At 43.0% G+C, this 15,360-nt stretch overlaps 1 protein-coding gene across 4 annotated transcripts in view; it reads right to left on the reverse strand.

Annotated features, from left to right (window-relative positions):
• The window catches only part of MYO1D (myosin ID), a 195,922-nt gene that overhangs the window by 95,249 nt on the left and 85,313 nt on the right, over window positions 1–15,360 (reverse strand). For all 4 annotated transcript variants that reach the window (XM_072885932.1, XM_072885935.1, XM_072885933.1 and 1 more), the window contains exons 13-15: window positions 14,624–14,698; window positions 12,951–13,083; window positions 2,458–2,624 (exon numbers count right to left, since the gene is read on the reverse strand). In XM_072885932.1, the coding sequence (XP_072742033.1) occupies window positions 2,458–2,624; window positions 12,951–13,083; window positions 14,624–14,698 (375 nt within the window). The remainder of the gene's footprint in view (window positions 1–2,457; window positions 2,625–12,950; window positions 13,084–14,623; window positions 14,699–15,360) is intronic.

Below are 15,360 nucleotides of genomic sequence, written 5' to 3' on the forward strand. Positions count from 1 at the left end.
AAATATCAGGTCTGCGCGTGAAGCAGGGCCATACTCTTCTCTTACCCCTGTGAGGTTCGCAGCTATCTCGGTGCCGTTTACATGCTATGTTTAACATTGCCTGGAAATAGGCGTGTGGATGCCTTCATGGTCAAAGTGTTGGATTACGCTCACACGCGGCCGTGCCTGCAGATGCCTCGCAGGCGCCGTTCTTCCCCCTGCCCTGCACACATACCCCTTTCTGAAATCCAGTCAGCTTTTTTCTGATAGCAAGTTATATATTAAAACAAAAGAATGCATCACATCTATTTAAGATATGTGGTCCTGACATGCATTTCACACAATTGGAAGATGTAGTTACGAAGTGAACGAACATCTCTTGGTCCACCAAAAAAATATTTAGATCTTGCTTTCAACAAATTGGTAAGCACAGACTGGTTTGCACAGAGCTCAAATAAAAGTTTTCTTAATTTCAAGGAAAGCTTGAATAGGACATTTGTTAATGGTCTTAACTGTTCTTCACTTCATTTCCTACTGTTACATATGAGATATCAACTACCTTACAGTATTTTAGGGCTAAATAGCAACAAGCTCTTTTCCTGCAGAAAGGAAAATTACTTTCTCTACGGTTTTATATACACACGTACATACATATATATAAAAAAATAGGCATACATGCACTCACATATTTATATGCACACACATATATATGTATCTCCTATCTATATATATCCTGATATATATCTCCTGTCCCCTGTAAGAGGGATCAGCAAGACAAAACACAGGTATCTGGTTTGGGCTCAGAAAATCTGAAAGCTTCAGGGGCCTGTAAGGGAGTTAAACATCTGTTTGTGGGACTGAACTTTTATAGTACCTTTTGCAAATGTAAGCAAACAGATGACATAGTTATGTCCCAAAATTGCCTCTCACTGAGTTACTCTACATCTATCTTCCAACGAGCCCCACATGCAGGGCAAAGTCCAGAGCTGAAGGGCCTGGAGTCTCCTCCACGCTCCCAGTCTCCCAATAAGCCTATTAAACATAAAGGAACAGAAATCCCTTGTGATCCCTGTTCAAAAACCACTCAAAAAATGTGCGGCTTGTACCACAAATCATATCCCCCAGCCCCTTTAAGAGGGCTACGTCTCACCCAAAGACAAGGAACAAAGTATTTTGGAAAAAATATAAACAATATCCAGGCCAGAAGACTTTTTTTTTTTTTTTTAATTTAGAAAAGTCAGCGTAGACTGGACTCGGAGCAATACTGTGGTATGCAAATACAGTGTCTGATACCTTACACTTTAGGTGTTTAATCCTCTTCCAGGGTCCGGCAGAACAAATGTTACAATAGCCTGAAAGCTGTACCAGTTGCCATGTGCTAATTTGGTTTACTGGCTGTAAACACCACTTCTGGTCTTAAGCTTACAGGAGCTCATCAAACATTCATTAAAAACAAAGCAGCTGTTTATATTAATAGTAATTACACAAATCTTAAGAGTAAATGGTAATGAATTCCGCATGTGAGGGTAGAAGCACGCTCTAACCACTGCATAATGTTTAAGAAAACTGAGAGACAACGCTGTAGGCTGTATTTAGTAAGCCAGACCCTTTTGTTCCACTTCAGGTATCATGAAATATCCAGGCAAATCTCCACTGTGAACAGCAAAAGATCTTTCAACAGCACTTCATTTCTAACACATGACATCCCACCTGCTTGAATAGTTTAATTTTTTTCTACCCTCCGGGCCTTTTTCTCACCTGATTCAATAACAGAAGTAAAAATCAGTTCACTATTTCATCAGCAAGAGGTTGAATTCTTAGTACTCATGCTAATTTACTGAACCCATAAGACAAATTTCAATCTAAAACATTTCATTTGTCACAAGTCTGGTAGGAATTAAGAGGGCAACTAGTATCAAAAACATGTTTTAATGGGGTCATGTTACTATCCCTTTTTCAGACTTCCAGTTTTAAAATCCAGAGGTTTCCTCCTGCACACGCATAATGTCACTGTGCGCCATCAAGCACTTCCCAAGACACACAATGTCTGTCTGTCTCTCTCACTGCAACAATTAGACGATGTTCAGAGAGAAAACAGAAGTTAATTAGTTCTGGTTTTAGGGTTATGCTCTGGGGAAGAACCTCATTACACGTTCCTGCTGCAGAGAGTAAAACAGCAAATGAATTTTAGCACAAAAGTTGAGCCCGAGTGCCACATATGCACCTCTAAACACATCTGCTGCCACAAAACGAGAGAGCAACCAGAGTCCCTGTTAGACTCATGTTTTATCATACCCAACAGCAGACATTAAACCAAACACACCACCACCCATATGCTCAAGAGTGAGGATCTCAAGCCCAGAGGACTTAAGACTTACTCTTCACTCAAGGGGAGACAGCCAAATCACACACCTCATTCCAACGTCCGAGTTGTCCTGCAAAGAGCTGAACTGAGTCACTTGCCAGCACCCTTCTTACCTGTGAAGAAACTTCTCGTACGTTTGGCGGTAGGCAAAGCCTGCTCGGCGGACCCTCACGTTCTCCAAAAGGCCAAGGTATTCAACCTGATGCCTGCAACGCTCCTCGTCAAAAAGCTGTGGTGACTTCTTATCGTTGGGCTTAATGCAACGGACGTAATAGGGTTCCTAAGGGGACAAATCAAACCAAGTTTCACTCAGAACAAAAAAAGTCTATGCAGATGCAACTGTTTCCTCATGAAAACATTAAGATGTCAGTCCACTCCAGTCATCTGAATGAGGTTTGGTTGCTTAGCACAAATTACAAGGTCAGAACAGAAACGACAAGAGTGGCACATAACATGTTCCTCCCCTTAGCACACGCAACGACATCTGTTACAGGATCAATTTGTTACTCATTCGAGTTCGACTGTCCTTTGCTGTATATCAGAACCAGTTCCACATCCCCCTTCTCTACAGACTTCGATGATAACAAAAACAGCCTTCATAAAAGGTAGACCAAACAATGCAACTCATTGCCCTGATTGTCGGATATGGCTTTTCCAGTATCAACATCTAAAAGCAGCATGGATTACTCCATAATGTTTAAACTATGCTGAGTCAAGTCCTCTAAAGCCTGTAGCAACATGCTTGAATGATGGAAGCCACTGAACACTACCCTGTGCAGGGCAAAACCCAGCTACCTTCCAATCCCAGTTCAGCACCACGAGCACCACACCTTCCACAGGACAAACACAAGCCACCAGCACGCGAGTTCCTCTTTCTGCACCACCTTGGACTTGCAGGCGGCAGAGAACGTTGAACGGGGACTGGTGGCTTTACTGCACCCAGCAGAGCCCAGGTGGTCCTGCCCCGAGCTGGCTGGGCTGACCCTGGATGTTCAGGCGAGAGTCCCACAGGGTCGCACACCTTTTGCTGCCAGCGAGCCTGCGCCCATGAGATAAGCCCCATATACAGTCCTGCTAGACTGTTTTGATGTTTACTTCTATTTTTATGAGATCAAAGGCAACTTTCATTTAGGCCAACATGGTCTATAACTAGCACCAGCTTGTAAGGGGTGGCTATAAGTCTTTTAAATCTAGGTACCTTAATCACACTGGGTTTTGAAGTCCCTTCCTTTCTTTCTCTTCGTTGTTAGCCCTTGCTATCCCACTTCTAACTTTATTGGTGGGGGGAAAAGCAATTAAGTGTCATAAAGGCCCACCTTAGTCTTTCAAGGTAAAATTGTATTCTTATAACATTAATATATATTATTTTTTAAGTAGCCCTTGCAAAAGGAGTGGCATATTCTGCAGGCTGGCAGAGCCTACTGCCCACCAAGTCTCATTGCTAGCCAGGGAGAGAACTCAAATGAGGATCCCAGTCAGCTCAGAAGGTCACAGTATGTCCAGAGACTTGCTTCAGAGGGCGTGTCAAAAATGCACCTAAACTGGAACACTTCAAAAATCAGTTTATAGCAATGCTAACATTACAATAAAGGGAGGTAAGCCGCCTGTCTGAAATCTTAACATTAGAAGATGTCAACTTTCATAATCACAACTGAAAACTAAGAATGAAATTTCAGCAATTTTCCCCTGGACTAGATGAAACAGGTGGCTGTGAAACCATCTGTAAAACTGTTCTGAGTAACCAGAGGCCCTTTCTCAAAAGGGAAACCCCAAGGGTTCTCCAAAGGAGTCTGTTCTGTTCCAGTACTACCGATGGTTTCAACAGTGATTTGAACGAAGGAGTACAACATGGGTACTAAGTCTGTAGGCAATATACAGTTTCAGAGTGCAAGAACCCACAACATTGACAAATGGGAGGAGTGGTTTGGGGAAAAAAAAAAAAGGATTAATTTAGTGAGGACAAATGCAAAGTTCCACATTTAGGTGGAAATAGTTGTATGATAAAAGAATGAAAAACTGATTTGACATTAGTGCTAAAAAAAGATCTAGGAGTTCTAGCTGAACATGAGTCAAGCTCATGTTTTTCTAAGGAAGGGGCAAAGGAACAGGAAAACGGTAAGACAAAAAAACCCAACAGATTTCTACTTATCTGAACATTACATTGAGTTTGGGGCACTGCAGTTCAAGTGGGATGCAAACGGCGGTGTGTCAGTTCAGGGAAGAACAAGAAAGATCAGAAAACCAGAAAATGTGACTCAGAGGAAGTATGGTTTTAGTCTTGAAGGACTGAGGAGTCATATAACCATCCCAATGTTAGATTCTATACACTTAAAGGGTAGATATGAAGAAAAGTAAATATTCAGTTTTAGGACAAAGAAGCACTGGCTTTAACTACAGTATAAAAATTCAAATTAGGCATCAGGAGAACAAGGAATGGGAGCAGAATGCCTGCAGAAAGGAGGGAAACCTCCATCACTGGAGAGGAACAGCCTGAACGAGCATCTGCAAAGAGAAGACAGGGGCAGAGGCGTCCTCAAACAGGAGATGAATTAGGTGCATCCCCAAGGTCCCCTTTAGCCCTATTTTCTATGATTTGCCTATGATTTAGCCTTGTTTTCTATGATTTTAGGTCACTTACCTAATCTCAGGATAACATGAAAGGCTCAAAATTGCTATTTTCCCTTCAGTAATACTGAAGAAACAGGATCATCCTTGACTATCCTGGCTAGTCCTGACATAACCTGGAGGTATGCAGCACTAATGACAGGCACACGGAGCTTCCGATCACTAATGAGTATGAATAGGCTGAATAGGAGTAATGGGCAGGCTAAGATATGGAGGCCCTGGGAAAGCAGAGACTCATATCCTAGAAACTGATACAAGCCACTGGATCTTCTGGGGAAGGTGTTGGACTGGAACGTTTCCCTGCTTTCTTAAGCATTCAATCAGCATCAGGCTGTGCTTTTCTCCTGGAGGGCTATCCTTGGGGTAGGAATGTACGGCACCAAGGAGAGCAAGCGAAATCTAAGCCAAGCATGCAAACAAGAGCTGGCAGCATCCCTGTGCTGCCTACCCTCCATGCAGCAACCCAGGAGTGCGTAAGTAGGTATGGGGAGTGTGTGGGTAAACAGAAGGATGCGTGGGCAACATACGTTCTTGCATCATCTCCCTTCTCCCCAGTGACTTCATCTCTCCCCACGAAGCGCGTCAGGGTCTTGTTCGGCTCCTTTCCTTACCAGGGAGACCGAGGCAAAGCTGCACGCAGTGAGGAAAACTGCCCCACTTCCAAATAACCGGCCAAGCCCCCCTGGTAGGGCAGTGCTCTCTTCATCCGGCTCTTCTTTTCATATCCTCGGAGAACAGAAGGCTCAAAAAAGGAAGGAACACTAAGGACACAGCTTCCCCAGGACACCGGGCAGCCAAGCGACAGCTCTGTTCTGTGTGCAGTCTTCTACTGAGGTCACCACCACACAGAGCACTTTCTTCTGCCACGGTAATTCAACACAATCCATACTTATTCTATTTGTTCTCCTTTCCTTAGGGAGGGGATGGTGAAATATAATGTCCTGGTAGAATTTAAAGAGTTTTAAGAGATTTACGTATTAACTTTTTTGGCTTTCTCCTGAAAATTATCTCTGCACTGAAGGTAAGAAGTTTTACAAGGGTCTTTATTCACTTGACAGTCTCCCACCAGCTCTCAGAACTTGCAGTCTGCGTGGGTGATGATTTTCCCTTCAGTTGTAGAGCTTGGTTGAGCCATGGGAACGCAGCTGTCATCGGCACTCTTCACGCTCTCTCAGACATTGTGTGTCAAACTACGAAGGGAGAAGCAGCCCTTTCTGAACTTCAAATCAGTGTTGAAGCAGGTTTGACGTGGTCATGGCAGCTATAACTGCTGAGGGGTAGGAGTTTGCTGGACCCGATGCCTGCAATTTATAAGCTCTGTATTGTAATCTCTCAGTTGTATGGCAAGAAACAAAGGCCAGGTCATTCATCTGCTAGAACAAGTCTCCTATATGACTGGAAATAAGCTATTTAGGGAAAATGCAGAATAGATAGAGATCTCCCTGAATTAGAAGTCAGAGAGCCGAGACAAGTATCCAAACCGGCAATGACTCAGAGGCAGAGTATCCCATTTATTTGTGCATAACCAGTATCTAACAAAGCATAGGGTGAATGCCCAGTTATTAGCTTGCTAATAACATGCACATATTATTAACTGTCCAAAAAGTCACCTCAAAGAGATCCTCAGGGCACAAGGGCCAAACAGAAGCACTATCTCTGCATTGTTTTACCGTTTGAAGTACACAATGACTGTGTTCAGGACCCTTACCTAAGCAACCTCTCCTTTCTGGGACACACCAAAATTTAGACCCTTTAAAGCAACTGAACCTAGAAGCTGTGAAAAAGTCTGCAGTGTGAAGGTGAACGGTCTGCAGTTCTCCCCATCCCCTCTTGCTAATATTCAGCTTGGGCCACTTCTCCATCCACACGTTAGTCACCCGTAACGACAGACCTATCCCAGTGTTAGCAACAGAGTCACTAACATCAGAATGATGCCAGACCATGCCAGACCTGCCCTCAGTACCGTTGTGTTGCATCTGATGTCAAGATGAATATAAGTCCTTTGATGAGATTGATATCAGAAATAGCCCACATTCGATCCACAGAACTGCAACGTCTTGAGAACACAGGAACCAAATTAAAGAAGTCATTAGGAGCATGAAGTCAAGAAAGTGCATCCCACCTCTCTGCCTCAAGGGAAATGGTGTCACTTGTTCGTTACTGACATTACAGCGTCCAGTTCACAGCTATTCATTATTGCTAATACATAAACTCCCCTCACCACTGCAAAGCTGGCTGCGTGGGTTGTCATTCATGTCTTTGCCATTCAAAAACGCAACAAACCTCAATGCAAAAAATCTGTGACTTCAAGCCCAGCACAAAGAGGAGTGACTGTATCTGCATTTGATATAAAAGGCAGAAGTCAAGACGCTGCTTTCCTTTTGGAAAACAGAAATAGGAAGGTCCTGCACAGACAGGAGATCATCTATCAGTGCAATTACAGTGTAATTAAAGCCTCTCAGCAACGACAGCTACTAGGGTAAATTCTAAAGTAGATTATTCCATGCTTACAATCCCACCAGCCTCAGCTCTTCAGGGGGATAATTATGCAGCTCCCATTATTGCACCATGAGGCTGTCAAGCCTGGGAGCTGCATTTTATAAATGGAAGAACTGAAATACAGAGACACAAAGGCCTCAGTTCTGAAAGCTGTTTAGATGCCTAATTGCAACTGATTTTTTTAAAAATCAAGCTGAGCAATTTTTAGATTTTTCAGTGTTAAAAAGAAAACAAAACAGTTTAAAGTCATTGGACCCTACACAAACTCCTCCTTGAGAGATTTCTTTTCCATAGTTTATAGCTTGTTAGATGAGAGAAGGGATAGGACACAGGACTGACAAATTTGTGCTGGATATGTCCAATCAGTCACAGTGATGACATTATAACTTACTAGAGTTGAAGCTTGTCAACCTGGATAGGAGAGGAGAGGTATGGAAGAAAGACGAGTCAGACAAAAGGAGTTACATAGAAGGAGGGGAAAAAACAGGGGGGAAAAAAAAAAAAAGAAAAAAAAAAAGATGCATGTCCAGAGAGAGTTCCTAGAGAAGCTCATCATTTACAGCTGTGTCAGCCAAAGGACTTCCCGTGCCAGTATTTAAAAGAAAAGCCACCCAAAGTAATCCATCACAGACAGACCAAATCCTCAAGAGAACAGCATGGGCAGTAAAACACGTGCTTGAGAAATGTTACATGGCAACTCTGTAAAGCTAGTTTTGGTTTTGGTTGGTTTGTTTTTTGAAAGAAAGCACTTTTTTCTACCTACCAGAGGTTTCTACCCAAAAGATTCTCAGTGTAAGTCTAGAGGATCACAGTATTATTGAGATACCAGTACTGATAAGCACCACTTCAACTCAGCATCCTCCAAAAACATATTTCCTGAGTCTTCATACTTGTACGGACACGTGTAGACACAAGCTGAAGTTAAAACCATACCTGTGAACAGCCCCTGCAGTGTTAACAACACTTTTGTGCTACTCACCCTAATGGAAGCATCGGACACCCTCATAAACACACCACCTTCCTCTCAGGAACCGCAGAACTCTGCTTTATCACTGAACTCCAGATTTAAACCAGGATACCAACAGAACAGAATTTTAAAGGTGGTTATTTTAAATACTGGAAAAGTTAAATAACCAACTAATGCTGTAGGTACAGTATTCACAGACTTTGAGCTCTATTTCTGATATTGTTATTATTCCTGCCCACCAAATTAGCATTTTTGGAGACCATTCCCCCAAATGATGGGTTTAAAGATACTGTTGATACTGCCTAAAAACCTGCAGCTTTTTGGGAAGGCGTAATGAGTATCAATGAAAAAGAGCTCTTGGACTGTCATTCTGTTCAAGGACTGTAGAAACAGAGCACGTAAGTATGGTTTAAAGCAGTTTACAAAGAAACATTAAACAAGCAAGAACAGCCCAGGTGGAATGGGAGGTCAGGATGAGAAAAGCAGCACTGACTGCGCTGATATACTGGGCACATGCTGGTAATGTTAATAAATCACCAGCTCAAACTGCAACAAAATTCAAGCCTATCTTCATCTTGTTTTTTTGAGAAACAGCCGAGAAAAACATGAACTGATACTACCTCTCCCTGTGGAACCTTATTCCTCTGACATCCGTAGACCACAGCAGCTAACACCACTTGTGCAACGCTGTTTTCAGAGAGCTGTTTTCATCAGCTGTTACCACAGGCTTCCCAAAAAAAGTCCTGCAGGGTCCAAACCGCAGTCAGAGACATAGACGTTGTCATTGTTCATCCCCAGAAGTGCAAGTCCGGTCCGAAGTTAAGCACGGGAAAAATGAGTAACACGACCCAAGAGAAGCATTACAGTACCCGTAACTGCAATGAGTGGTGGCCCCAAAAGAGACAGTGGTTTTACCAGCCCAGGAACAGCAACTGTTCACCCCCTCTCCAGCCCCCAGCAGAAGTCAGAGAGCTGAGACAAGTATCCAAACTGGCAATGACTCAGAGGCAGAGTATCCCATTTATTTGTGCATAACCATATCTAACAAAGCATAGGGTGAATGCCCAGTTATTAGCTTGCTAATAACACACACATATTATTAACGGTCCAGAATGTCACCTCAAAGAGATCCTCAGGGCACAAGGGCCAAACAGAAGCACTATCTCTGCACTCTGTTTTACCTTTTGAAGTACACAATGACTGTGTTCAGGACCCTTATCTAAGTAACCTCTCCTTTCTGGGACACACCAAAATTTAGACCCTTTAAAGTACATAAGCTTGACTTCAGGATGGGTCTCACCAAAGTTTGGGGGTTTTTAAGATGTATAACAGCCAGGCTCTCCACTAAAAATAGCTAAAGCTCAACTACGTAACTTAGTTTGCAAGCTTAAGTACCTACAAACACTGTTCTGCAAGGAGCATTAGCCATGTAAACTTTTAAACAGCAGAATCCAAGGTGCGAATTTCACCCACTTCGTTCCAGCCCTCCGTCATGCTAAAGGTCGGCCATAAAACACGGCACAACCAAGACAGCCCTTGGCTCCTTCCTGCTTGGCAAGAGCCCCTGTGAAGTCCTGGCAAACATGCCTGTTTAATGAGACCCTTCCCTTTAACGGGATCCATAACTCTCTGGGAAATACAATGCTCTAAGACAATTTTCTCCATTGCTATTCAACAGAAAATCAGGAAAACCCCAACATCTTCAATACAGGTTTCTCAATGAAAATTTAGGGAAGGTAAAGAACAGGAAAGGTGTGTACTGCGACACATGTAGGAGCTTCCTAGTGAATTCATGAGTCCCGAATCCTGAATACGGCCTATGCTTGGAAAAGGTTGACATTTGTGGTAGAGATACTGATGATAAATGGAATGAAACCAACTCAGTTCACATAAGCCAGCCAGCCTTTGATGATGAATTTTGGTACCTACTGACTCAAGATGGATAATGTGCGATTTAAATTCTTCATCTCCCACGGTGAGTTGCAGGAATTGTTCAAACCGTCACAGTGCACAGCATTCTCTTGACTATCCTATTTTTACAAATACCAGGTGGCCTAGAATAATTTTTCCAATAAACAAGCAAATGAAGTTTTTCCACAAGCCCTTGCCAAACCTCCCCACCAACAGCTCCCTGCTATCCCCCCTTGATCAGAGCCCTCCACTACAACACCCCCAGCAGTTTTTGTCTGTATTGCTTGAAACACCTCACTGCGGTGCATCAGGTTCCTTACCTGTTTGGCTAGGCAAGAGATAACGTGACTGCTCTGTGCGACAGAGATCTGCATTAACAACAAGTGGCATCAATGAGAATCTTTTTCCTTCCCCAACTACTCATTTTCGCAACACATGGAGAAACCTTTCTGGGTTCTTGAGATCTCTATACCCAAATTTAGGTTAGGGCTAGCCAACAAATTATTTGGGGGACTGACAGATGAGGTAAATCTCGACTCCTTGGAAAGTCTGACTAAAGTCTGCCCCCATCTCCCTTCCATCAGGGTCACAGCCACATTCTCCAGCCCCAACACCTCATGATTTGCCATCCAGGGGAGCTCCTCTCTGGCTGCACAGGCAATGGGGTAGGACCTCTCTCAATTTCTACTAACGGTCTCTGCCTAAAGCAAGACCTGGCCTTCAGCTGGGCTAACAAGGGCATCCTCTTAGCAGTCCTTAGTCACACGCTTACTGGGGAGAACTGTGGGGCTTCATTCCTCAGAAAGCTCAGCTAGCACCTCGAGGCAGCTTTGGTTGGGCTTGCACACCCTCCTGCAGATTTACTGCTGCACATTAAATCCACTCCAGAACTAGAACTCAAAAATATAAAGCAAGTGTGTTTTCATCTCCTAATTCTGGAAAACATGAAGCAATATACTATTTCTTGTAATATTCCCAGTGCGGCTAGTTCTCTCTTCCTGTGCACAGCCAGTACTGTATGACCGTGCTCTGACCAATACAGCACCTATGAAGACTTTGTTACTCATGTGGCTCCCACTCCAAGCAGCAGTTCAAATAGTGCTCTGCTCTTCACAGGGTCTTCTTATTAGAACAAGGATCATCTCTCTACAAAGCTTTTCCTACCCTTACCACATCAGCCTGCGCATTTTCCCTCCAGATCTTGGCCCACTAACATTTCCTTTGCTACCGCAACTCCCAAGAAGATAGTCAGAACACATTGCCCTTTATTGCTTAATTATTCTAAATGTTAACATATACCACTGCTCTGGGCTCACTGTTCATCTCTTGTGGACCACATATCCCATCCACAGCACTACCAAAATGCCAGGAGTCCAGCAAGGTCACCCGGCATCAGTAACACGCAAATATTTCTTAGTGATCTCTGCTCGTGTCGTGGTTTAACCCCAGTCAGCAACTAAGCACCACACAGCTACCTGCTCACCCTCCCATCCCTCAGTGGGATGGGGGAGAGAATTGGGAAAAAAAAAGTAAAATCCGTGGTTTGAGATAAAGACAGTTTAATAGGACAGCAAAGGAAGAGCAAATAATAATAATAATGATAAAAGAATGTACAAAACAATTGATGCACAATGCACTTGCTCACCACCCGCTGACCAATGCCCAGCCCGCCCCGAGCAGCAATCACTGCCCCCCGGCCAACTCCCCGCAGTTTCTATACTGAGCATGACGCCCTGTGGTATGGAATAGCCCTTGGGCCAGTTTGGATCAACTGTCCTGGCTGTGCCCCCTCCCAGCTTCTTGTGCATCTCCTCACTGGCAGAGCATGGGAAGCTGAAAAGTCCTTGTCTAGCGTAAGCACTGCTCAGCCACAACTAAAACATCAGAGTGTTATCAACATTACTCTCATACTAAATCCAAAACACAGCACTGTACCAGCTACTAGGAAGAAAATTACTCTATCCCAGCCAAAACCAGGACAGCTCACATGAGGGATCACACTGCTCGCCTCATCCTGCCACTCGGCTGCACCGTGTTCAGACATCCCCTTTCCCAGTTCATTCCCTTACCTACCTTTCTTCACACAAAGTAGTGCTTGCCAAAGCAATACCTTCTACTATAAAACTTAATTTAGTAAAATAAAAGGTTTCACTTCTCACCCTCTAACACACCAAAGAGGAGGAAAGAAGCAAATCACACAGGTCTGCCTGTATTTTCACAGAAGTCACTTGGCATTGAAAGCCAGAAAGAGAGAATCTCTCCACCGTGAAACTACATCCTCTGGGCCCTCTGCCAAAAGAGCTTTGTTAAAGATGATTATTTATTTGATATAATAATTATTATCTAAGAGAGACTGGCTTTCCTACAAGTGAAAGATACACTGGTCACAGAGGAAACAAAAATCCACCTTCTTTATGCGGGGATGGCAGCTAACTCTTCCACGAGATCTTCACAGCTGCCCATTGTCACAACCAAAGCTCATCTGCTGTTGATCAGCTCAGCTTTCTGACTGATTGCAGTGATAGGAAGGTGGCAGTTTCTCCACAGAGAAGCTACACCCTGATGATCAGAAGTTGGAGTCAATTTTGAAACAGAAATATTTACCTTTGATGCCAGGTTGTCCACTAGTGCAATCATGGAGTTCTTAAAAAGAGTAGCAGCTGTCAGAGGTCGCTTGGTTACCTCAGTGATGCTCAGTTTACCTTCAGGCCACATCATCTTCAACACAGGGTTAGAGCTAAAAGACAGTCTCTTTAATTGCACAGTCTAACAGCAGTTCCCCTAAATTCAAAATTCAACAGCTTGCTTCTGTCCAGATCTACTGGTGTTTTCAGCTCAAAATGTATCAGCCAAACCCATATGACATTCCTGGGCAAAATATCTCTTGCTCTTGAGCAATATACTGTTCAAGCTTACAACCAGCTATTCTGGAAAAACGACAAGTGCATTATCCTCTTCAGATAAAGATGTGCAGTAATGGGGTAGTAAAAAACCTGCAGAAGTGATCTATCAAAAGCAGAGTCTGCCTTACTGACACAAACATAAAGAATTTCATCAAAACAGAAAAGAGTAAGACCATAGCCCACAACATCCTCCCTTGAAACTTGCTATCTGATTTCAAGCTGTATTTCTGCACCATTCTCAATATATCAAATAATTTATACATTTTAGTCTACATTTTCTTGAAGGGTTGAAGGTGAGGTAAAACGGCCATGATGGATGGCAAGAGCTCTGGAACAGACAAAAGCTGAAAGCAGTTACCGCAGTCTAACAGCCAGTCTATCACATGCTTTAATATGCCGTAAGTGGTCTTTGTGAACAGTCTTTACCAGAGACTTAACAGAAAACAGAGGCTAAATTTAATAAAACCTCTGTACAGCAAATATTTTGCAGGTTTTTGGTTAATGTGAAGTCTTGAAAACATGAAGAGCAAGGCTGTTCAAGGGAGTACACTGAGTAAACATGACAGGACTGTAAACTAAGTTAATAGTTGTACTAGCTTTTAAACCAGGTAAACAGAGTTGTCCAAGCAGCCGCAGGCTATTTTTTGCTGACTTCCACCTCTGAGCAAAGCCTCTGAAAGGTTGAGACAGGCCACAGTTACAAAAGAAGTAGAACATGTTTAATGCCAGCCGTCAAGGAAAACAGCTTTCTGGGTCACTTGTATATACACACACATTTTGATAGGATTTCAAATTTGCTTGTCAAAGGCAACTTGTACTTGCCTAATTAGTATTTATAACACGTGACTACATGGTTTAAATTTTTCACGTCACTGCACACACGAAAAGGACTCCAATCTTTCTTTCAAAACAAGGACTTCTAGCTGGGGCCAATGATATCTGTTGTTGACCAAATGCTACTCAGTATCTTCAGCACTGATTAAAGAGAGATCAGTAATGGTACATTTGCAACTGGTCCAAAAACCTGGTTAATGACAAATCAGGCAGCACAGGTAATCTCTGCACAGCTATCTTGATTGCTCAATGAGTTGGGATCAAACAACCACTTTCAATTTAGTTAAATTAAAGGTTATATCAGAACAAAACCAACATATACAGAATAAGGACTTTATCCTGAAAAATCAAACTAACAGCCTTTGGGTCACGGTAGATATACAAAGATCAAATTCCAAAGCAATGTGTTTATTCATGTGCCCTGCTCACACAGTAAAGACAGCAGCAGTGAAAACATTAGTCTCTTCTAGCATCCACCCTATAAAAAAGGATTCTGACAAATCAGATGTAAATTCACCTCACTAATATTTTTATTCCTACCTGTTGTACATGAGGCGCTTGAAGTCTTGAAATAAAGTGTCCTTGTTTTTGTCAATAAATCCAGTGACTGAGTAACTAAAAAAAATGGAAAACAGAGTTAATTGCAAAGAAGCAAAGTCCTTCTCTGAGCTGCTGGTATCACTGTGGAATCAGCATCCTTGCACTCCTACAGACACAGCAGATGCTAATCAGGAATCCAGCTCTGTTTCCCAACCTACCACTAATTTGCTGCATGAGCACTATGTGAGACTTAGATCCTTCTGCCCAGCTTTCCAGCGCAGGAACAACATGTATCTAGTTTTAGAAAGCTATTTGAACTATGCTGGAGAAGAGCATGATGGCTGAGACACCTAGCAGGACTCGAGCAAGTTGTCGATGGCCCAAATTCCAGAGTTACACTCATGACTTCTGCCTCCAAATTCAGAGCACGTGTTTGTGTTAAATCCTACAGAAATGAAGTTTTCTTCTTCAGTATGTCTAGTCTGTCCCTCTCGTGGTGTCAAGGAAGAATCTCTAGTGGGAGAGTGCCTGAAATCAAGAGCAGTCTATAACCAGTGACTAGGAAACTCTTGGAAATCAACACATACACACACATGTTTTGGACTCTTTCCTTCCTCTATTCCCACAGAAATGCCACCCTGAAAGATTACTGTTTCAGAGTTTCATCTCTTCTCCAAGACAGCACTCTGCCCGCAAAGAAAAGGTCCAAAATCTCCCCATTCAGTGACTCCCTCTCA

The sequence above is a fragment of the Ciconia boyciana genome, chromosome 22, assembly GCF_034638445.1.
Source record: "Ciconia boyciana chromosome 22, ASM3463844v1, whole genome shotgun sequence".
NCBI classification, from domain to species: Eukaryota; Metazoa; Chordata; class Aves; order Ciconiiformes; family Ciconiidae; genus Ciconia; species Ciconia boyciana.